This window comes from Danio rerio, chromosome 12, assembly GCF_052040795.2.
Source record: "Danio rerio strain M-AB ecotype USA chromosome 12, GRCz13ab, whole genome shotgun sequence".
Lineage (NCBI taxonomy): Eukaryota > Metazoa > Chordata > Actinopteri > Cypriniformes > Danionidae > Danio > Danio rerio.
Window position 1 is genome coordinate 11,351,911 of NC_141032.1, and position 23,286 is coordinate 11,375,196.

At 36.7% G+C, this 23,286-nt stretch overlaps 2 protein-coding genes across 3 annotated transcripts in view; one reads left to right on the top strand and one right to left on the bottom strand.

The window, feature by feature from the left end:
- Window positions 1-23,286, top strand: part of top2a (DNA topoisomerase II alpha) — a 51,816-nt gene that overhangs the window by 23,958 nt on the left and 4,572 nt on the right. For both annotated transcript variants that reach the window (XM_087274671.1, NM_001310015.1), the window contains 24 exon segments: window positions 462-563; window positions 659-796; window positions 3,728-3,866; window positions 3,950-4,107; window positions 5,500-5,625; window positions 5,710-5,820; window positions 5,916-6,021; window positions 6,214-6,323; window positions 8,202-8,294; window positions 8,404-8,518; window positions 8,799-8,920; window positions 10,198-10,346; window positions 10,451-10,682; window positions 10,790-10,924; window positions 13,233-13,433; window positions 13,535-13,730; window positions 16,595-16,686; window positions 16,774-16,917; window positions 17,268-17,351; window positions 18,392-18,580; window positions 20,598-20,724; window positions 21,010-21,153; window positions 21,803-21,971; window positions 22,053-22,120. In XM_087274671.1, the coding sequence (XP_087130797.1) occupies window positions 462-563; window positions 659-796; window positions 3,728-3,866; window positions 3,950-4,107; window positions 5,500-5,625; window positions 5,710-5,820; window positions 5,916-6,021; window positions 6,214-6,323; window positions 8,202-8,294; window positions 8,404-8,518; window positions 8,799-8,920; window positions 10,198-10,346; window positions 10,451-10,682; window positions 10,790-10,924; window positions 13,233-13,433; window positions 13,535-13,730; window positions 16,595-16,686; window positions 16,774-16,917; window positions 17,268-17,351; window positions 18,392-18,580; window positions 20,598-20,724; window positions 21,010-21,153; window positions 21,803-21,971; window positions 22,053-22,120 (3,250 nt within the window).
- The window catches only part of get4 (guided entry of tail-anchored proteins factor 4), a 707,996-nt gene that overhangs the window by 8,587 nt on the left and 676,123 nt on the right, over window positions 1-23,286 (bottom strand). The gene's annotated exons all lie outside the window — the stretch shown is intronic.

Below are 23,286 nucleotides of genomic sequence, written 5' to 3' on the forward strand. Positions count from 1 at the left end.
TAAAGTGAAAGCAAATGTGTAGAATATGTATAAGATAATGTAAGTTGTATAAAGTTAGCTTTTTTTTTTATTTTGGTGACTTTAATTTAAAAATGTATTAACTTAAATAATAATTGGGTAAGCTAAAAGTGTCCATAGTGTAGATGTGTGAATGAGGGTATGGGTTTTTTCCAACGATGGGTTGCAGCTGGAAGGGCACTCGCTGCGTAAAAACATGCTGGATAAGTTGGTGGTTCATTACGCTGTGGCGACCCCAGATTATTAAAGAGACTAAGCTGAAAAGAAAATGAATTAACAGAAATATTTAATAAGGTACATGCATACAGTAAATGTTGTGACATACCAAGTCAATTTTCATTTTAAAAAGGCAAAAGCTAAGTTTCATTCAGTTCCGTTTTAAAGCAGCCCTACACAAATCATCTTTCAGCTTCATTTGGTCATTAAAATGCTGTGTATTTCAGGGTGGAAGACACACAGACTATGTTGCAGATCAGATTGTGTCCAAACTGATTGAAGTAGTGAAGAAGAAGAACAAGGCTGGAGTAGCCGTCAAACCTTTCCAGGTACATTCAGATGTTCTGAAAACTGCATCAAATAGTATTGCCTTCTCATGGCCATCTAAATGAATCACCATGTTCTGGTTTAACTTTGTGTGCAGGTCAAGAACCATATGTGGTTGTTTGTGAACTGTCTGATTGAGAACCCCAGCTTTGACTCCCAGACAAAGGAGAATATGACCTTGCAGCAGAAGAATTTTGGTTCTGCCTGCTCTCTAAGTGACAAGTTTGTTAAGCAGGTAAGAACTGATTTCTCGATTATTCATTGCTGTAAAAAATCATGGCATAATGGGTGATAGTTTACAGTTAATATAAATGTTAGACATATTTTACTGGTTAGTGCATGTTAATTATTTATTACTTGAGTTTTTTTCAACACATTATTACCATCAAACAAAGAGAATGGGATTTACATGCAAACAAACTTAATGAAATTAGCCTTAATGTTAGAAAAGATTTCAACAAATTCTCCAACCAGTAGAACCAGTGGTTTCTCCCACATGCTCTTATTTGTAAAATCATTTAAACTATCAAGCATGTTTTATTTGAGTGTGTTGGCTTTACTTCAGTGAGAGGTATTTTATTTAGTTCATTTATTTGAAGAATACATTTTTAGCAACTAAGCAAAAATAGTGTAAAACCTTAATGTAATCGACAACTCTAGTAGAGCTGTGAACCTACTCTGGTCTCACAGTTCGGTTACGATTATCATGCCATCGATTCGGTTCAATTCGATATCTCGGTGCATCATGTTGCATTGACTTTTTATACACAGTTAAATATTTTCTTCACAGCAGCAAATCTTGTATTAAAATTAGGGCTGCTCGATTTTGGAAAAAATCATAATCACGATTATTTTGGTCATAATTGTAATCACGATTATTCAAAACGATTATCAGTTGGAGTCAAAATTATTGAGAGGGTGCTCGCTGCAGAGCCATTTGAGGAGAGCTGAGCTCCAGCGAGGGGGAGCATGAGCTGTCGCTCCTCCTCCTGTAAGCTGTTTTAATGCGTACACCAACCCCACCCCTAACCCTACCCCCAGTGACATCACTCGTAGAAGAAGTGCAAAAAAGGTGGAGCTTAAGCTCCCCCTCGCTGGAGCTCAGCTCTCCTCAAATGGCTCTGCAGCGAGCACCACTTGAAATTATTAGCACTCCTGAAATCCTGAAAACTATTTCCCAAATTATGTTAAACAGAGCAAGAAATTTTAACAGTATTTCCTCTAATATTTTTTTCTTCTGGAGAAAGTCTTATTTGTTTTATTTTAGCTAGAATAAAAGCAGGTTTAAATATTTTGAAACCCATTTTAAGGTCAATATTATTAGCCCCCTTAAGCAATATATTTTTTGATTGTCTGCAGAAGAAACTACTGTTATACAATGACTTGCCAAATTACTCTAATTAAGCCTTTGAATTGCAACTTTAATTTGAATGCTTGTAAAACATCTAGTAAAATTTGAAAAACATCTAGTAAAATGTTATGTACTGTCATTATAGCAAAGATAAAATAAATCAGTAATTAGACATGATATATCAAAACTATTATGTTCAGAAATAAGTTAAACCTCTTTCCATTAAACGTAAATTTCATTTCTCGTCGTTTGATTAGTGCGAAATGCTGCCGCCTGTTTTATCATTGTCACTTTAATGGTTTCTCTTTCACGTGTCTTTTGATTCTCAACTCGTTTGTTTATTACGCAAATGAGGGTTATTATGAATAATCCCTAATCACCGCGTTTTGACACCTATTTGACCATTAAAGTGCTCGCGTTAAGATTACTTAAATGTCTGCGCTCCTCTGCTCGTCTCAGTGTGCGAATGCTGACCGCGTGCTGATGTGTGTGCGCGTGTTGCATATGATGCAATAATCGTTTATCTCGATTAATGGTTTTTCATAATCGTTAGAAGCCATAATCGAAATCGGATTTTCGATTAATTGCACAGCCCTAATTAAAATGTATGAATATATCAATATTTATACACTATTTGTAATACAATTTTGTCATTTAATACAAACAGTCATTAAAATAAACTGTACCTTTAAACAACACAAGCATTTATAGCAATTTATATAAACAAATATAAATATCCCGCTCGCTTTCTCATCCTTGTCTAGTTCTCTTACACCCCTTTGATTGGGCAGACCCTCAACGAAAACGGTTGCTATTGGCTCTTGCGCCCTGTGCTCTTCACAGATGAGATACACTGATTAGCGGCAGTGGCGATCACAGCTGACCCATGATAGACACGGTGGAGAAAACTCTGCAGGAATGCAGTCGTGTCTGTATTTAGAAGTATCACTGTAAAACAGCCAAGAGGAGAGGAAGAGTCACGCCAGCAGGTCAACTGGGCCACCGTGTGTGTGTGTGCGCCGTGTATGTGTGTGAGAGAGAGAGAGAAATGGAGTACTTTCATTCTCTCTCAATCGCAGTGAAAAATGGGCTTCTGCTGTGTGTCAGAGAAAGACTGATCCAGCAAACACGTGCAATCAAATTGTACACCGTTTATGAGTTTTAAGTAGTTGGAGCGTTATAAATACTTGTGCTCGCCTCCCTCACGGCAGTGCGCGTATGAGATAAATGACGTCAGTACATAATAAACAGTTATGTACTGAACCGATACCGAATTGTCTGCATCTGCATCGCGGTGCACCGAAGAAACAATTAATTTTGACACTGCTAAACTCCAGTATACTTTTTCGCCATGAAAAAAGCCTTGGAATGTGGAATGGTGTTTTAACAAAACAAATCTTACCATCAATCTCTTAATAGCCTATAAGTTATGTATTTGTTTAACAACCTAAAAACCTTAATACTGTTTTGTTTCTCTCTTAATGTATATCAGGCTATATTAACAATTAATTGCAATTTAATTACTCAACTTTGTATCACTAAATCAGGGTTTTGCTAATAGGGCTTAAAGATGTGTTTAAGTTGAAGTCATTTTGTCAACAGTGAAGTCATGACTTAAAATCAAAAAGGCTTTCATTTGATCAGCTCAATAAATTTGTAATACTTGAAGATGTCTAAAATATGTGTAGAACTTTTTTGCTCTGCCACAAATCTTTCAGTTATGATTCCTGTATGACTGCCCTTGGATTTTGACAACTATTAGTGCAACTGAACTTTTAAAGCTCTAATAAACTCCTAATCTGTCTGTGTCTGTAGGCAAATGGGTGTGGAATTGTGGAAAGCATTATGAACTGGGTGAAGTTTAAAGCCCAGGCTCAGCTCAATAAGAAATGCTCAGCTGTCAAACACACAAAGATTAAAGGAGTACCTAAGCTGGATGATGCCAACGATGCAGGTAACAAGAGGTTTGTTGTAATGTTAAATGGTCACGACACCTTCAGCCTGGATGTTCATTGCCGGGTGCTTTGTTTGTTTAAGGTGGAAAGAACTCCAATAGCTGCACTCTAATCCTGACCGAAGGAGACTCGGCCAAAACTCTGGCCGTGTCGGGTCTTGGTGTTGTGGGACGTGATCGATATGGTGTCTTCCCTCTGCGTGGTAAAATGCTCAACGTTCGAGAAGCTTCACACAAACAGGTCAATGACTAAAAATTAATTACTTAGATTTTTAGTTGCATACCCCACAAAAGTTATTGTGATTGAGAGCGAGAGCGAGATTGTGCACCAAAAGAGGGGTTCCTTTCAGAAGAATTCCTCCACATGCCCTAATCCCTTTGTAGGATCCCTTTTGAAGGAACTGGAGCCCTTCCGAATTTAATGCAGTGTGCGACTCTAAACAACTTCCCTCCTCAAAGGATCATGTGGGCCCAATGTGTCTATCAGTTGGATTTTTTAAAATCACCAAATGTTTTTGAGCACTTCAGTTTTAAACGACATTTCGGAGCAGTAATTCTATCCCCTTTTGGATGGCACTGTTTGTAAAACACTCCTGCCATCAGGCTCACTTCGCTTATGGCTCTCTCACGCCACCCCTACACTATTTACCGATGCCAAGCTGACCAGTTACAGATATTACGCTACACGTCTCTTTGTATACTTAATTTGTTGAGAGGTGTGGCATAATATATAGCTAAGGGTGTGCGATTGTGTAAAGATTGCGCTACACTCTGTGCAGAACTATGAATTAGCCTTAAGCAGTGTACCATGTCTTGCGCTTAGCAAATTATAAATTTGAGACCAGGCATAATCTAACTGTCTATACTAATGTCGAATTGGACATTCTAGGTTGGCTCAATTGTATTTACTCAATAACGAAGCACCACCTAAATGTAATTACTGCCAGACTGCTCTTACCCTGAAACATATTTTGTTGGAATATGAAAGTTTGAATACCATTAGACAAACTTGTATAAGGAGAGTACTTTGGACATTTTATAAAGGTGCCACCAGGAAGAATCTTAAATTATTTATCAAAAATTGAACTAAAAAAAGCATTTAACTTTGAATATATTTTTGTATGAATTTTATTAATATTAAATATATTTGTCTAAGTAGCTTTTTATTGTAATACGAATTTGTTTTTATCATGTAATATTTTATCTATATCCATTTTGCCATTAAATAGCCCAAAAGTTCCTGATGTGGCAATAAATAAATAATAAATAAATACCATGATCTTGTGTCAAACACAATGACTGTAAAAGAGAAGGGTCTCAATGAAATTTGACAAGGGCGCAAGAGACCCGCTTATTATTTTTTTTTATTTTTTATTTTTTTAGGGTAATGTTATTAATATATCGTCTTAAATGTGTTTGACTTTGTTTTTCCACTTGGCATGATTTTGATTTTTCTGTAAAATTTCAGTGATTTGAGATAAATGTAGACCGTGCCTCAAATCAGAAGACCAAAAACAAGCATTATGCTAAATCTCTAATGCTCCATGCTAGAAAGTTAGATGGATTTGAAACGGTTTAAAGTGTATTGATGTTAATTTTTCTTCCTGTGTTATCAATTTAAATTTTTTTGTAGATCATGGAAAATGCTGAGATCAACAACATCATTAAGATCCTGGGTCTGCAGTACAAAAAGAACTACAGTGACCCTGAGTCACTCAAGAGTCTGCGCTATGGCAAGCTCATGATCATGACAGATCAGGTCAGACTCTGCCATGGTGGCTCTATTGTGTATTATGAAACGGTGGTTGTTTGCTGTGTATATAATGATTGGTGACTTCCACAGGATCAAGATGGATCTCACATTAAAGGTCTGCTGATCAACTTCATCCATCATAACTGGCCATCACTGCTGCGCCATAACTTTCTAGAAGAGTTCATCACCCCTATCATCAAGGTAATCATGAAACCAACAGCCCTTGATGTAAACAATACATAAAAATCCTTGTTGTGGAACCACTTCATTAACGCAGTGCTGTTTTTTTACTCCAGGCATCCAATAAGAAGCAGGAGATTTCTTTCTACAGTATCCCTGAGTTCACTGAGTGGAAAGAGAAGCAGAGTAGCATCAAATCCTGGAAAATCAAATACTACAAAGGTTTGTCTTAAACACCTGTGGTAGTCCACTGGCAAATGTAAGCAATGGTTTTACACTGTCTCTATCTGTGTGTGAGTAATGTTAAAAGTGAATGGGTCACTGATAGGGTACTGCACAATTGGTGTTTACATACCTTTAAAAGTTTTTCAAATGTGCATGATGATTTAGTACCTTCTATTTACTTCTCTTCAGGTTTGGGTACCAGCACATCAAAGGAGGCCAAAGAGTATTTTTCGGATATGACAAGACATCGAATCCCTTTTAAGTACTCCGGGCCGGCTGATGATGAGGCTATCACCCTGGTAATCATCTTCAGTGTTGCATTAAAATTTTGCTTAAATTATCATGATTCCGGGTTGAATAAGCTATTTTTAAAATTTCATGATACAATTTAGCAAAAGTAATACTGCTCATACTGTTTCAAAATCTGATATTTTTCATTAAATTGTATTATGTAAAAGTTCTATTATGTAAATGTATGGATCACTTCAGCAGGTTTTCTGCAGGGTCTTAAAGCCAACATGATGTAAGGCCTTAAAGTCTTACATTTGCTGTTCTAGGTCTTAAATATTTTTACACGGGTCTTATTTTTTCAATGTCCATGTAACGCTATATCTTATGCTTAATCTAAAATCTTTTTTGTTGTTGCTTGGTTTTCGTGTTGTTGTGGTTCTTTATTTCACTAGTCCAAATGTAATTTGCGGTATTAACTACAAATGAGACCAACATGCAATAGTCAATCAGCTTTCTGTTATTAAACTCAGTGTGCGCGGCGAATGTAACAGCATCGCTGTGTTTGCAGAGGTTTATTTTGGGTGTGCGCGAAATGATTTCGGTTGGCGGAGCTCACAAAATTGGAGACTCGGGTGAACCGTTCGCACGGCACCGCGTTTGATTTGAGTTGTACTCTGAAGAGATTTTATCTGAAACTGGTACTACTGTACAGACATCTTTATGATCTGTCCATGCATGATCATAGAGAGAACCAGATGACCAATAATTCTTGGCTAGAAATTGCAACAGCTGTGATAAAAGAGGAAAGCTTTTGTAAAAGTTTGGTAAAACAAAAAAGACGCCATACAAAAGTGGAGACCCAGGTGGTTTTAATATTACAGAATATGTTTTTTCACCATTCATAGGTTTTACACTGATGTATATATTACAATTTTGAATTTAAAACTATTTAATTTTAAATAAGGTTACAAGCTAAAATAAAGTAACAAATTATTTCTTTGATAAATGGAAAGGAATATTTGAACCTATCAGTTTACAGTAAACTGATGCCCAATTCTGGGCCTTAATGGTGATAATGGTCAGGAATGTTGGACCATTATTGCCTTTTTAGCTTAAGTAGAGGACAGAAACTAGCCTGACAGTAATGTCAATTGTTGATTGGGCAAAAAAAGTCGTTTTTTTTTTTTTTTTTTTTTTTTTGCTTTTACTCTTGCCATAATAAAAAATACAATTATAGAGCAACCCATGTTCTATTAAATAAGTAGAACTGTCCAGGATATGAACTAAAGCAAGTGATGCATCAAAGTTTGATTCAAAATATCTTGAATGGTTATAAAAATATTTATAATTATTATAATAATTAATAAAAACAATTAGTTTAAAAATCTTCAATGATATTATGATATGACTTAGTTCCAGAAACTTCTCTGTTTATCTGTCTGGTTTCACTGTTTCTTTTGACCACCCCCTGCCATTTAAAAGAATAGCTCAATTTGAACGCTTCAAGGATAAAAGCTTTGTCCTTTTCGTGAGGTGTGCAATGCGGCGCCAGGCGATAGTATAAATCAGCCTTAAGATGTTTGTTTGTTTTCCCTGTAGTTCAATAATGCATCTGACCTGTCTTTAGTACTGTTTAATTTGAATTCATTTATTTCACCACAAATTTTGTGATTTTGCATTTTCTCTGTTTATGCATGTTTTTGATTATTGTGATATAGGTCTTAAATTTAATACTTAATAGTCTTTAAAAGGTCTTAAATTTGGCATTGATATCTGCAGAAACCCTGTTAAGCCTTATGCATTAGCCTGTTTGTATATAGTCACCAGTGGAACTTTGATAGTCATGTAGTTAAAAAAAAAAAGTTTGATACTGCACCGAAACAAACATGACAAAAAAACGGTTTCATTATTTATTTATTTTTTTTGCACTTTCTGTCTGTTTGTAGGCCTTTAGTAAGAAGATGATAGAGGAGAGGAAGGAATGGCTGACCAGCTTTATGATCAACAGACGTCAACGTAGAGAACACAACCTGCCTGAGGTGCCATAGATCATCTGACATTCAATATCGATAGTCGATAGGCTTTTATTGTATAGAATTAGCCAATGAGTGCCACCATGCAACATTATCTTGTTTCTTAATTGTGCAGGAGTATCTGTACGGACAGGAAACCAAGTCCCTCTCCTACCATGACTTTATCAATAAAGAGCTTGTGTTGTTCTCCAACTCTGACAACGAGAGGTCAATCCCCTGCATGGTGGATGGTGAGAAACCCAAATTTCCCCAGAATTCCAGATTCACATTACTTGTACATGTAGTTGTAAAGGTTAGGCAGCTTGCACAAATAGAAGCATGTTAGAAAAATGCTAGCAACATGTAAACTAATTGTATAAAAGACAGTCTGCATGAAGCAGAAGTTGTGATGGATTGCAATATTTACTTTTTTCCCCCTTTAGGGCTAAGACTATTTGTATTATTAAATTAAGATGTAGTAAAGTAATGCATGCATGCATGCTGTATTTAATTATTTATTTTCTCTCCTAGGGCTTAAACCAGGCCAGAGGAAAGTTGTCTTCTGTTGTTTTAAGAGAAATGATAAGAGAGAGGTGAAAGTGGCTCAGTTGGCTGGCTCAGTTGCTGAGATGTCAGCTTATCACCATGGAGAGGTGAGGGCTTCTACTTTTATGATTCTTTTCTACTGAGTGGTAAGGGTTGGTACAGTACAGGTACACCATTTCCACTGTCAAACGTGCCAAAGTAATGTATAGTACAACTTTTTAGAACCCTCCCATGACATGACACCAGAATAAAATTATGGCATGCAGCAAAAAAAAAAAAAAGTTGACCAAAACTCAAACTTGGCATTTCACAAGACTTCAAAGTGCTTTTGATTTTGAGATGCTCCACCACAATAATTAATGATTTTTCAATCTGATGTGATGACTAGGTAAGGCTGGTAGGGGTGTAACAGTTACATGTTCATAACAACTTTCCGGTACAGGATATTTGGTTTGGTGCATTACTCGAATGCAATCCTTTTTTCCTGTGCATAATGTGTATATAGTTCAAATCAGAGTTCAGACAAATGTATTAAGCAACACTCATCATCTTCTTTAGCCTTCCCCCGTGTGGTTAATTGGGTAAACACACTTATTTATTTTATCAGGTTTGATTATTGGTAAAATGTAAAACAATGTGCTGACATCATAAATGATGTTCTTTTTTTATGCCTCTTCGGCTGTATAGCATAATTTATTTGATTCTTGCAGCAAAGATTGTAAAAGCTGCTTTTTATTATTAAAATATCCAGATCTGTACATGCTGCCCATTTGAGTTCAATTTTAACTTTCACATGTACTATATATATATATATATATATATATATATATATATATATATATATATATATATATATATATATATAATCTATAACCGCAGTTTGTCACGACAGCATGAATAAAATGTTCAAGAGTTAAAGTGAAACTACCGAACTGCAGTTAAAGTCAGGCATTCTGCTTATTTGATTCAGAAGGGCACTTTTTTGTCAGACGGCTCACTGGTTGGGTACATCTGCGCTAAAATATCAAGGTGAAAGTCATAACTTGCGAAGAATAGACCCAGCCAACCCTAAGTTTGAGGGTAGATTAATGGCGATAATAATTTTTTATTTAATTTTATATCGTGCGTTAAGAGTCTCGTATTAACGCAGCACGTTAATGCAGGTAATGGCCCACACACACACACACATATATATATATATATATATATATATATATATATAAAATTATTATTTTTTTTTTTGTATTACTTTTTCAGATTCATTTATTTACCTTGGATTTATATAAACAGAAAATTTGAACTAAGGGTGTATTGGTAAACAATTCAAGGTTTAAAGGCCAGTGATCTTGGGAACATTCATACATTAAAATATTTTCTTTCTCAGGTCTCTCTGATGATGACCATTGTGGGTCTTGCTCAAAATTTTGTGGGCAGTAATAATTTGAACCTGCTCCAGCCTCTGGGTCAGTTTGGCACACGTCTCCATGGCGGCAAAGACTCAGCCAGCCCCAGATACATCTTTACTATGCTCAGGTGCACAGACAATTTAATCCAAGTTATTAAATGCATTATTAAACATAGCTCTTTGTATTTTTAAATGAAATACAACTAAATGAAAAGGAAATGGTTTTATTCAGTACACTTGCTCGTCTACTGTTCCCTGTGGTGGACGACAACCTGCTGAAGTATAACTACGATGACAATTTGCGAGTGGAACCGGAGTGGTACATGCCCATCATCCCTCTGGTGCTGGCTAATGGAGGTGAAGGCATTGGCACAGGATGGGCCAGCCGCATCCCTAACTATGACGTGCGAGAGATCATCAACAACATTCACCGCATGCTTAACGGAGAAGAGCCCCTCCCCATGGTAAAGTTAAACCTGTATGATATTTATCACATATATATAGAGCTTTTCTTATTAATGATATTGATCCAAACCAGCCTTCAATAACATTACACTCTGAATATATACAGCTGCCCAGCTATAAGGGCTTCAAGGGCACTATTGATGAACTGGCAAAGAATCAGTATGTGAATAATGGAGAAGTGGCCATCATTGACTCCACCACCATCGAGATCACAGAGCTGCCTGTCAAAACCTGGACACAGGTCTGTTTTTATTGTACTCCGTCTTATCTGTCGTCATCTTTTTTGCATGCTTCCTCAAAACAATAAAGATATGTTTTTGTTTATTATTAACACCCCCTAGCTATATAAGTATTATGGGTGATAAACAGTAGAAATTATGTATTCAGGGCTTAATGCTTTTTCCCTAAGGGCATATGGAAAAAAATAGGAGCGCAAACAGAATTAAGTAACACTTATTCTTGCTATTAACTGGCTAATTTCGAATTATTATGAAATAACTTCTTTTTTTTTTTTTGTATTTAAAATACATATTCCCTAAGCCTACCTAATCTCAACTACTACCTGAACTATTAATAAGCATCTAATTAGGAGTTTGATATGGAAGTCATGGTTAATGCATCATTAATATCGTGAATTGTACCTAAAAATAACATTTTAGAAGGAATGTAAGCTCAATTCTGTTTTTGTACCCCTTCCCCTTGGCTCTTGAAATGGAGGGTGAAGGGGAAGGGTTTCAACATTTAACCCTAAGAATGAGTGCAGCACTACAGCACTTGCACACATCATCATATGTCATCGTGATCTCTTGCTTTATATGAGGTCAGATGATGTAGTTACTCTGCTTTATTTTTTTGGTATTTATCTGTAGGAAATTCCTTAAGGCATATATTATGTTATCATAACGATATAATGAGGCAATTAGATTGTAACGATACTGTGCATTTACACAGTGGCCGTATTCATCTATGTAAACACACTAAAAGCAACATTAACATTATACAAGACAATGTAAAAAGCTCATTTCCAGCCACTAGACTTTTCTAAAAGAATATTCGAGTGTGAGAATGTTGTGGTACTGCTATACAGGAGTTATTATGGATTATAGATAGGGGAAGTTTGCGTTTTTTATTTTTTAAAGCATGATGGTAAAACACGAACGCAGTTATGAATGTATTAAAACATACGCTTGTTGGGATTGGGCCTTTAATCATCATAATCACCCTAACAGTTTATTGAGACATTTTTTTAAAGGCATACAAAGAGGTAGTTGCAAACAAAATATTTTAGGGGTGTTGGTTAATCTTGGTAGCAATACATTTTTAACAGTTTCCTATGTTTAATGATTTTTTTAATGTCCTGCTTACAAGCCTTAATCTTTTAAAACTGATCATCCTATGTTTGTTTTTTGCTTAAAAGAAAAAGTGAACTTTAAAGAAAAGATATGTTATTTTTTGTTGGATACATAGCCATATGGGATTTAATGATGATGAACAGGCAGATAATGCAGCTTTTGTAAATGAAAGGAAATAAATGACCAATTCGAAAATAGACATAACCAGGGTGTACATACAAGTTGCAGAATTGGTCAATCAGAACTTGCACATCTTTATTCATAAGAGATGTATTGAATATTGTAACTATACAATATTTTAATACAATGTGTGTTTTTAATTATGTTAGATAACGTTTTTATTCAGGAAATATTTGAAGGCAAATGTTTAAAGGAGGAATTTTCGAATGTTTATCATTGATCAGATTGAAAGGTCTAACATGACTTTATCAGTGTTGTTTGCATTTTCTTTTTACAATGCATGACAATAAAAGAATAGTTTTGATTGTACATGTGTATATATTCAGGGCGGATTCGGAAGACATTTACGCAGAATGCATCTTTGCACTTAAAACGCGAAACGCTGTGCTCAGGAATGGTTTAAAACAGTTGTCATGTCAACTTGCTGCAGTAAACAAAGCCAAGTCTGTTATGCTTGCCCCGCCTTCGCTCTCTTTTTATTGGCCCACTGCTCTGGAACTGAACGCGAATGGATTGGTTATTATCAGCTGTCAACCACTCAGTCAACGCCTTCTGGCTTGGGATGACAGGGAGAGCTACTACTGTGAAAAAATTATAAAGCGCTGAAGATGAGAATGAAGATAACACTGACAGATTTTCTTTTAGAAACCATGGCATCTAAAGTTACAAATAATGACTCATCTTAGTAGTGATCATGTGCTGAATGTTTACTCACTATCACTTTTCGAAGAGTGGATAAAAGACTTCCATTGGCTTCAAGTTTTATTAGTGTTGATTTCAAATGCAATACATGTTTGTATAAAACGGTGCTTTATAAATGGTGAGTGCGACTAAATTTTGACTGATGCGCCTACATTTTTTAAGTTGGGAGCACCCGTGCTACCAATCAAAAGGGTTAATTTCAAGGCCTGATATTGATTACTTAGTTGTCATAAATATAGCCAATGCTGCTGATATTGCATTAAAACGTAAATACTGATGTAGTTAAATTGATGACCTCTTTCCCTTTCAAATCAGACCTATAAGGAGAATGTGTTGGAGGTGATGCTGAACGGCACAGAGAAGGTCCCTGCTCTGATCACAGACTACAAGGAGTATCATACAGACACCACAGTGCGTTTTGTTGTTAAGATGACAGAGGAGCGCCTGAGAGAGGCAGAGGCAGCTGGACTGCACAAAGTCTTTAAACTCCAGAACCTGCTGACCTGTAACTCCATGGTAAACCTGTTTTACACTTTCATTGTTTTTTCTGTTTGTTTTATATATTTACACTTGTTGGTCCAATTCTTAAAAAAATAATCTGTCCATATCTCATGCAGGTGTTATTTGATCATGTGGGCAGTCTGAAGAAGTATGAGTCTGTTCAGGACATCTTAAAGGAGTTCTTTGAGCTCAGAATGAAATACTACGTCCTCAGGAAAGACTGGCTTGTAGGAATGCTGGGAGCTGAAAGTGCCAAACTTTCCAACCAAGCCCGATTCATTCTGGAGAAGATCCAGGGCACACTGGTCATTGGTAAGATAAGCTTTTTTTTTTTTTTTTTTTTTTTCTCTACTGGGCATCTCCAGTATTACCTCAGCATTTATGACACCAATACTGTACGTTTTACCAGATCCTAATACAGTGTAAAGTGTTAAAGGTGCAGTATGTGGAATTTACCCTATGTGGTTGAAATGGGTATTGCAGTCTAAATTCAAAACACTGGACAGGGTTTTATCCAAGTGTCTCACGCCTCCTTTTGATTGCTGGCTGTTAGATTGCCCCCTGCGGGCTGGTTGCAGTACAAGTCATAAAGCCTGGCTCCTCAAACGGAGTGGAAAAAAATGATTGCTATCTAGCAGTAATTCTCTTAATGGGTCTGAAATAACAGTTAAAAAGACTAAACTAATGTTAGCCTGTTTGTCCACATTGATTTCCTGTAACATAATTTGAACTTGATTAACAGGACGTCTCTGACATTGAGTTTCGGCATGTTGTCGAATTAATCTACTGAATTTGCTGTTGTAAAATATCAATGTTCTAGAAACAGAATTTTATCTAAAAAATAGAGCTTTAACTGTTATATATTATTTATATACATGTATCGTTGGCTTTTTATTTGAAAATGCCTTAAACATTAAAAACTCTTATCTGTCAGACATAAAAACATTGAATAACCCAAATGAAAACGGAGGCAAAAAAAGATGAATAATATACAAGTGATGTTGCAGCAGCTGATAGGCCTATATCATATAGACATCACTTGATGTATTAATACTGCTAAGTTTATTGTACAAATTGACAAGGATTATTTTTATATAGTGCCTGTTGATATTTAGAAATCTTGCTGTATTTATCCTTTAAATTCATGATCCCCCCCCCCACCCCTGCATGGCAAATAGCTGTCCATGATGTGTATATTTTGGGTCCTGTTGATTGGTAATTAAACAAACCTTTCTAAAATGCATGTGTTATGTTATTGTTCATGTTTTACAAGTGATATTTCTACCCCTGGGAAGATAATAAATGCCAACAAGAGAAATATTTTTGTGCTCCTAGCTGTTTCTAATTTAGGCTAAAGTGTATGAAAGATTGTTAATTTCTGCAGTCCAAGATAGTTTTTAATAAATTATTATAACAGCTTGCATCACACATTTAAAAACATGTAATGTATAATTTGAAAAATGTAAGTGCTTTTATTTTTATTAGCAAGCCTTTATTATAATGCAGATATGGGTGGTCAGGTAAGAAGTTCGGGGGGTGTGGTTAATTTGACGTACAAGCGTTTGATTGAAGCTAGATTCAGTGGCTTTGGCTCCATCTAGTAGTCCCTTCTAGAGCTACACAAACAAAAAAAGATCGCGATCTCAATTTGACCCCCTAGACGATCTTAATCCAGCATTTCTACGTTTCTGCCAATCGTATTTTCAAGTTCAGGAGAGAAGCAAAGGCGGCTGCACGAGTCTTTTCATTGCTTCACACACGTTGCTCAGCGACATGGACACTCCAAATGATGTTAAAAGAATCACACACTGTATTTATAAGGTATAATTCACCCAAAAATGTAATTTTTTTGTCTTCATATAATGATGTATTTGCAGCCGGGAACTCACACGTGATGTGAGTTCTGACTGTGCGGGTGCGCGCCGTACTCAATAATAGATGCGCGCCCTACTTAATGATAGACGCGCACATGTCTACTTCAGTAAACAGAACCTGCATATGCTGCGAGTAACAGGTAATGGTTGTAAATATTCCGTTTGTGGCACAGAGTGATCGTTTGAGAGCCGCGCGTGAAGTATAAACAGCACTTATCAGTGAAGATAGAACCGAAAGCATGCACATCATTTAAATAACCGTATCCCATTTTAGAGTTATGATTGCAACAAGTTTTTTTTCTTTCATAGCAAATACAGAGTTGTGCATGAAAATAAATGTTTACAGTGTCCGTATACCTACTCTAGCCTATATAATGTTGATTTTACCAGTGAATTAAATGATCTAATAATGTTCTCAATGACATTGCAAGCATAGGCCTATATCTCAAACATAATTCAACATTATTCAAAATTATTATAAATAGAATATAAGTATTTATAGAAATCAGTAGACCTACACAATATTAATATTGTTGTTTTACCATATGTTTGAGAAAAAACAATCTCGTATTAAGCTTTATTTTACATCTACAGAATCATAATTTTTATTTTAAGCAAAAAAATCACGATTTTCATTTTAGCCAGAATCGTGCAGCTCTAGTCCCTTCTGTGCATGCCCAGGCTCCAATTTCAGCAGTTTTGCGCCAGTTTGTGTCCATCATGAGGCGTTTTGCCTTCAAATCGCTTAATGGGGAAAAGGCGCTGTTGTTTCGTCCATATTTTTTACAGTCATTGGTTTTTTCACCTGGCCCCTCTGACTACGACTCTACGCAAACACTGGTTGCCATCATGAACCAACATAAGCGAACATGCCTGACTATTGAGCATTCATAATGTCCTAACAATGCATGATCACGTGCAATAAAAGGAATATTTTCCATGTTGATTGGACTTTCGTCCTAATCATCATAGACAACGACACCTGAAATTTCCATTTTAGAAATGGTTTCTTTTTCTTTGACATTGTAGTTGAACAACAGCTTAAACTGCTATGACAATGATCCAATTTCCAAGCAGAACAACTGACTTGTTTTTCTGAAAAACAATGCTTGAATATTCACTTAGCATGTCTCTAAAATATCTGCAAACATATGGTATTTTTAAGCTTTAGAGAAGCCAAAACCTTGCATACTGCACCTTTAATAAAACATAGGGGTAATTCACCTAGCAAAGTAATTGGGTTGGGCCAGAATATTAATTTAGGTCACTGATTAAGAAGCTCTTCATCTTTATCATTTCTAGAAAACAAACCAAAAAAAGAGCTGATCCGCATGCTTCAGCAGATGGGCTACGACTCGGACCCTGTTAAAGCATGGAAAGATGCTCAGGAGAAGGTACGTGACTGCAGTCAAATTAAATGCTTTTGTTTTCTCCCTTTTGGCTGTTACCTGCGTACCTATCATTTTCACTGTGTTTGGCAGGAAGAAGAAGAGGATGCTGAGGATGATGATGAAAAGGAGAAAGAGGACACGTCTGGCCCTGATTATAACTATCTGCTCAGCATGCCCATGTGGTACCTAACCAAAGAAAAGAAAGATGAGTTGTGCAAGCAGAGAGATGCAAAGGTAACTGTTTGTTATGTTTCCATCTACATTTAATACACATTTTAGAATATTACAACAAAAAACAAAGTTATGACGGTGTTCTGATATTATGTATATTAATAGAATAGCCTTTCTGTAAATTAAATGAATTAGTAAAATGTATTGACTAGATGTTAAAGACAATTTTTTTGTATGTACAGTGTATATACTCAGACATGTACTCCTTCACATTTGATGAATATTAGTAAAATATAAAAAACTTAAAAAACTGATGATTTACAGGAGAAAATAAAAATTTAAATAAAGCTGATAGGTCATAGAAACTGGTGCTTCAGCATAGAGGTTGAGTTAAAATGTACACATGTTTTCAGATGACTGAGTTGAACACACTCAAGATGAAGGCCCCTGCTGATCTGTGGAAAGAAGATCTGGCAGCTTTTACTGAGGAGCTGGAGGTAAAGATGACATTGATCATATTCATTTGTTTTTGGTGGATACGCATTTGTAGAAAATGATGTGGGGTATATATGGATCAGAGGTCGCGTCAGACTTTCTCATTGTTCGTCATTTTGACGGATAGGGTTGTAAAAATTCCGTCAAAACCTATTATTGACTGTCATTTAATTAGCATATTTTCTAATCGCTTTTTTCATTCATATTTTAATAATGAACTTGCACGACGAGCATATAGGCTAAATTATTCATTTATTTCACAAACTAACAAAAACTCTTATATGCCTTAACTCATCTTCCTTCTGCGTCAAACTGAACTGGGTGCTTGCCTGTGCGTAATCAAGTGCATCAAGGGAGACTGATGCAAAGGCAATTGTCATTTTCGTCTTTGCCTCGGAAAGTCGACTGACTTCTCCTAGACAACGGAGGCTGAAGCCGCATTCTGCTGCCACACTGGAGACCAGAATTACTAGAGCCACTTTAGCTAGTGAAGAGCGGGAGGGGTAGGTGTGGTGCGCAAACTGAAAGGCGCGAAGCAGGTATGGAGACTGTTGCGCGTTGTGTTCGGTGCGCATGGGGACTGTACCAAAAAGCTGAAGAGCGGGGGGAGATGGTGGAATTTCGGGAGTTTTCCGGGAGATAGAACGATACGGGAGATGGGTCTGAAATACGGGAGACTCCTGGGAAAAACGGGAGTGTTGGCAGGTTTGTCTGTTTTTGCAACTAGGCAGCGGTGACAAGGGGAGACAAAACAAGGACAACCGCCATCAGCTGGACAGGAGTGGGAATTATAGTTAGCAACTAATTACAATAGATCCCTCACCATAATCTGTCAATGTCGGATCACCTCCAGATTTTTCCGTCACTGCTGAAAAAAAATCTGTCAATGACGGAAATCATTCGGTTACCGCAACCTCCGATATGGATATGTGCATGAGATAAAATCTAGATGCATTTAAGTTGTGTGTTTTAGACAAACCTGTATCACCTATTGATTTAATGATTTATGACCTCACTAAAGTTTTTCTGTATTTGTTTATAGCGTGTGGAACAGAAAGAGAAGGAGGCACAGAATGCAATGCCCCTGGTGAAGGGTAAAGTGGGCAAACCAAAAGTGGTCAAGGTAAAGAACGAGACCATGCCTACACCGCAAGGCCGCAGAGTTATCCCCCGCATCACCAGCACCATGAAGGTCCAGGCTGTAAAAAAAGAGCGAGGCAAAGGATCGAAGGTATGTGTGTGGAATGAGATGACGTGTGTGGCACCTTAAGTGGTCCTCTAGTAGCGTTGGTAAAACTTTTAAAGTACTACCATTAGTCGAGATTTTACATTCTGATGTTGCAAGGATGTTGGCAAGTAACATTTAGATGAATATCTAAATATACTATTTCTTCTCAACAAAACAAATACAGAGACTGAGAAAGTTGCAAATTAGGAAGGATCTTATCATAGTTAAAGGGCTGGAAATCACAGGTTAATTCACAATATATGGTATAATCGCTGCGTTTGGTCCATTATATCAATAGATCTCATTCTCAAACTGAGACGTACGAGATATCAAAAGAAAATCATCCAGGGATGTATCATGACATGCCTGTAAAAAGGTGTCCGTTACAAACTACTCCGTGGCCACTTTATTAGGTACACTCTACTAGTACCGGGTTAGACCCCCTTTTGCCTTCAGATCTTAATCCTTCGTGGCATAGATTCAACAAGATACTGGAAATATTCCTCAGAGATTTTGGTCCATATTGACTTGGTGGTATCACACAGTTGCTGCAGATTTGTCGGCTGCACATCCGTGATGCGAATATCCCGTTCTACCACATTCCAAAGGTGCTCTATTGGATTGAGGTCTGGTGACTGTGGAGGCCATTTGAGTACAGTGAACTCACTGTCATGTTCAAGAAACCAGTCTGAGATGATTAGAGCTTTGACATGGCGCACTATCCTGCTGGAAGTAGCCATCAGAAGATGGCTGACCTTACTGATTCTGACTCTACCATCTGAATGTTGCTGCAAAAATCAGACTAGGCAACGTTTTGCCAATCTTCTATTGTCCAATTTTGGTGAGCCTGTGAACTGTAGCCTTAGTTTCCTGTTCTTATCTCACAGAAGTGGCTTTGGTTTGGTCTTCTGCTGCTGTAGTTTATCCGTCACAATGTTTGACGTGATGTGTGTTCAGAGATGCTCTTCTGCAGACCTCAGTTTTACCGAGTGGTTATTTGAGTTACTGTTGCCTTTCTGTCAGCTCGAACCAGTCTGGCCATTCTTCTCTGGCATCAACAAGGCTCTTGCACCCACAGAACTGCCAATCACTGGATATTTTCTTTTTTTTTTTTTTTGACCATTCTCTGCAAACCTTAGAGATGGTTGTGCGTGAAAATTCCAGTAGATGAGCAGTTTCTGAAATACTCAGAATAGTCCATCTGACACCAACAAACATGCCATGTTCAAAGTGACTTAAATCAACTTTCAAGCAACATTTTAGCTTTCCTATTCTGATGCTCTGTTTGAGCTGCAGCAGATCGTCTTGACCATGTCTACATGCCTAAGTGCATTGAGTTGCTCTCATGTGATTGGCTGATTAGAAATTTGCATTAACGAGCAGTTGGACAGGTGTGCCTTATACCAACCACTGTATAAGCGAAATGCTTATTTGTCAGAGAGAACATTTTATGACTAGCATCTATAGCTTATCGTCTTAGCAGAGACATATCAATTTTACAATGTATTAATAATATTAAGCCATTTTTAAATGCATTGTATGTGTGATTCTCTTAAAACAACAGCTCTCTACTTTCATATGTGATAATTTCAAATCTTAAACTAATCAAGTCTACCATGTACCAAGCATTTTCTATTTTATTTATTTCTATCATTTTATGCTGATTGATTGAATGATTTCATGATGATTGATTGACCTTTTGCTGTTCCCACTAAACTGAAGAAACTGAAAACTAAGAATTTAAATGTAGTGCATTCTCACATTCTGTGTTTGCATGTGTGAAGCCGTAGGTCTACTAGTTTCTTGTGGGTGCAATGGTTCATAATCTCGTTAAGTAAGCTCAGAAGTTAGCAATTTAAGCTTCGTGTCTACTGACTGATATTTTATCTTTCTTGCAGACCTCCCAACAGTTCAGTTGAAATATGTGGGATCACTTTTTTACAACCATATTCAATCAGCTTTCAAAGGTGATGGTTGTATATAAATTAGCAGATACTGAGGGAATATTTGTGTTTTTTAGAAAGAGGCTGGTTTGGTAATGAAGATGGAGTTTGATGATGAGGCAGACGCAGCAGCTGATGGCACTGGGGTGGGATTGGCTGCAAGACTTACAAAGAAGATCAAGAAAGAGCCAACCAAAGACAAAGGTAGCATTGTAAATGTTTGTGGCTCTCAAAGTTGGTCTCTGTTCAGACCTCTTAACTTTCCAACTAACTTTTGATAACACATTTCTCTCAGCCCTGTCATGCTTGAGTATTACCATTAATGTAGATAAAGGGAAATTTTACATCACAGAAACATTTACTGTTGGTTAACAGTATTAAAGACCATTGTAGGTCAAGTGCAGTTTTAAAAGGAATTCTTAGGTCAGTGCATGGTGTCTTCAATCTCTGATCAGGCTTTTGTTTTGTCTCTTAAAAAAAAAAAATTAGGCTCAAAGTCAGGAAAGCAGACCACCCTTACTTTTAAACCAGTCCAGAAGAAGAACCCATGGTCTTCTGATGAGGGAGAGTCTGATTCTGACCTAGAGTTGATGTCTGAGGAAACAGCCCCAAGAGAAAAGAGAGAACGCAGAGGTGAGGATAATAATACTCGTACTTATCCCTCATACAGGAATGTTATTGGGATTGTTATTAATACATGTGTTTAAACTGTAATGCTTTATTATACATGTCAATGGAAGCCTTCAACATGTTTGCACGATCAAAGTCAGCAACTGCACCAAATTGCAGGTATTTGTTTATGTTAGATAGGAAAAAACAAAAGCTTAAAGCACAAAGCTCCTTGACAATTCAAGATGGAGACTTTTTTTGTTTACATTATGATTAAAATTGTCAAATATTTAGCAGTTCCTGCCTCTTCCTTGAATACATGCAAGTTTGAGCTATTTCTATAGTAGCATCTTTCTGGCGAAAACTCAACTTTGGCCTTTACATTACCTGATACAGTAGTATAAATCAGGCTTCAGTTCAGCGACATAATGCTAGTGTGGATAAGACAATTTCAGAATAAGTATAACATTAATTTGCATTGTTAAATTTGACTAATTGCCAGTTATTAGAATTAATCATCATTGATAAACTGCACATTTCAATCAAATGGAAAAACGCATGGGTTGCAGCTTTAATGCAGGGGATAGATATCAATTTATTAAACATTAAATTACGGTAAACCAACACAATCAATTTTAGGAACTCCACGCTAATACATTTTGTGTTCTTGTAGCTGCTGTTGAAAAGAAGTACAGTCTGTCAAGCAGTGAGGATGAATTTGATGACTTTACGAAGAGCAGTAAACCGAAGCGTGCTGCTATTGAGGACGACGACGAGTCTTTCAATCCAGAACCCAGTGCTGCACCTGACAGTGATGTGGACTCTCCTCCTCCACCTGTTGTGTGAGACATCACTTCCTTTTCACTTCACAGAGACGACGTGCTCTCCATATTGACTTCTAAAACTCTCCTTCCTTCTTTCAGGAAAAAAGCCCCAACAAAAGTTGCCAAAGCAAAGGCAGAGAAACCAGAAGCCAGCAGCAAGTCTAGCTGTAAGTACCTCACCACCCACAGCTAGAGCTGCACAGGTGATCTTTAAAAGTTGAAGTTTCTGTGTAGTGAGTCTAACGATTACATTTATGCAACCAAGTTTAAGACGCACTTTGGCCAAATCCTAATTCTATTTTTGTACCCTTGCCCCTTGGGACAGAATGTTGTGGGACTGCTATACAGGAGTTATTATGGATTATAGATGGCAAAATGTAGCTTTATTATTTTTTTAAGTACGATGGTAAAACACAAATGCTGTTATGAATATATTAAAACATACTTGTTGTAAAAATGAAGAAAAATACTAATTTGTGAATGATTTTCGGGTGCAGCTATCCTGTTGTTGTGGCTGGTGTATTCTGGGATATTTTTTTACTCCATGGTTTCTAGTTGGATCCTGAAAAATCTCAGTTCGTAGGGCTATCTACCACTTTCCTTTAGTCCTACACCTTCAAGCTGTAGAGAATTGTCTCACCCCTACCCCCTTTCCATAGCAAGGGGAAGGGCTAAGGGGGTAAAATTGGGATCGGGCCTAGTAAAGTTTTCTAAAGACGCAACATGCAAACAGCCTCATAAGCAATAAAAAAGGACAAAGTAGAGCTTGTCCTTTCTTTTTGGCATGTGGCTGTTTGTCACAAGAAGATATATGCTTTGTTTAGCCTCAGGTAAACAATGGTTCATTGTTGCTCCTAAATTGATCACTTACATTTTGTTATTAGTTTGGGCAGATGTGAGTAGCGTATTTATATTCATTCATATTTTGAAATCTGCTTCTTTTAACAAGGTCTGGTATTGTGAATGAGTTAAGACTTATGATTTAAACTGATGGTTTCCTCGGTTGAGTGCATGCAGTTGAGGCAATTTTATTATTTTTTTTTTTAATGTATTTTTTTATTTTTCTCTGAGTGCTAAGTTTGTGATTTGGCTAATTAAGCCATAGTCTGATTTAAAAATGGAATGCAGCATTTAAAATTTTGTCAGAACCTCTAGCAAAATGCATATATGACTATTAGTTGTTTTTATTTTGTGCATGCGTACATGCATCATGGTCACCATTTTAAAGTTTTGATTTTCCTTTTATCCAGAATTATGTTTTGCTCTCCCAATCACAGAATTTTCTTACTTTAGCGTAATGTGATCACCTTGCAGCTGATTTACAACTTTACCT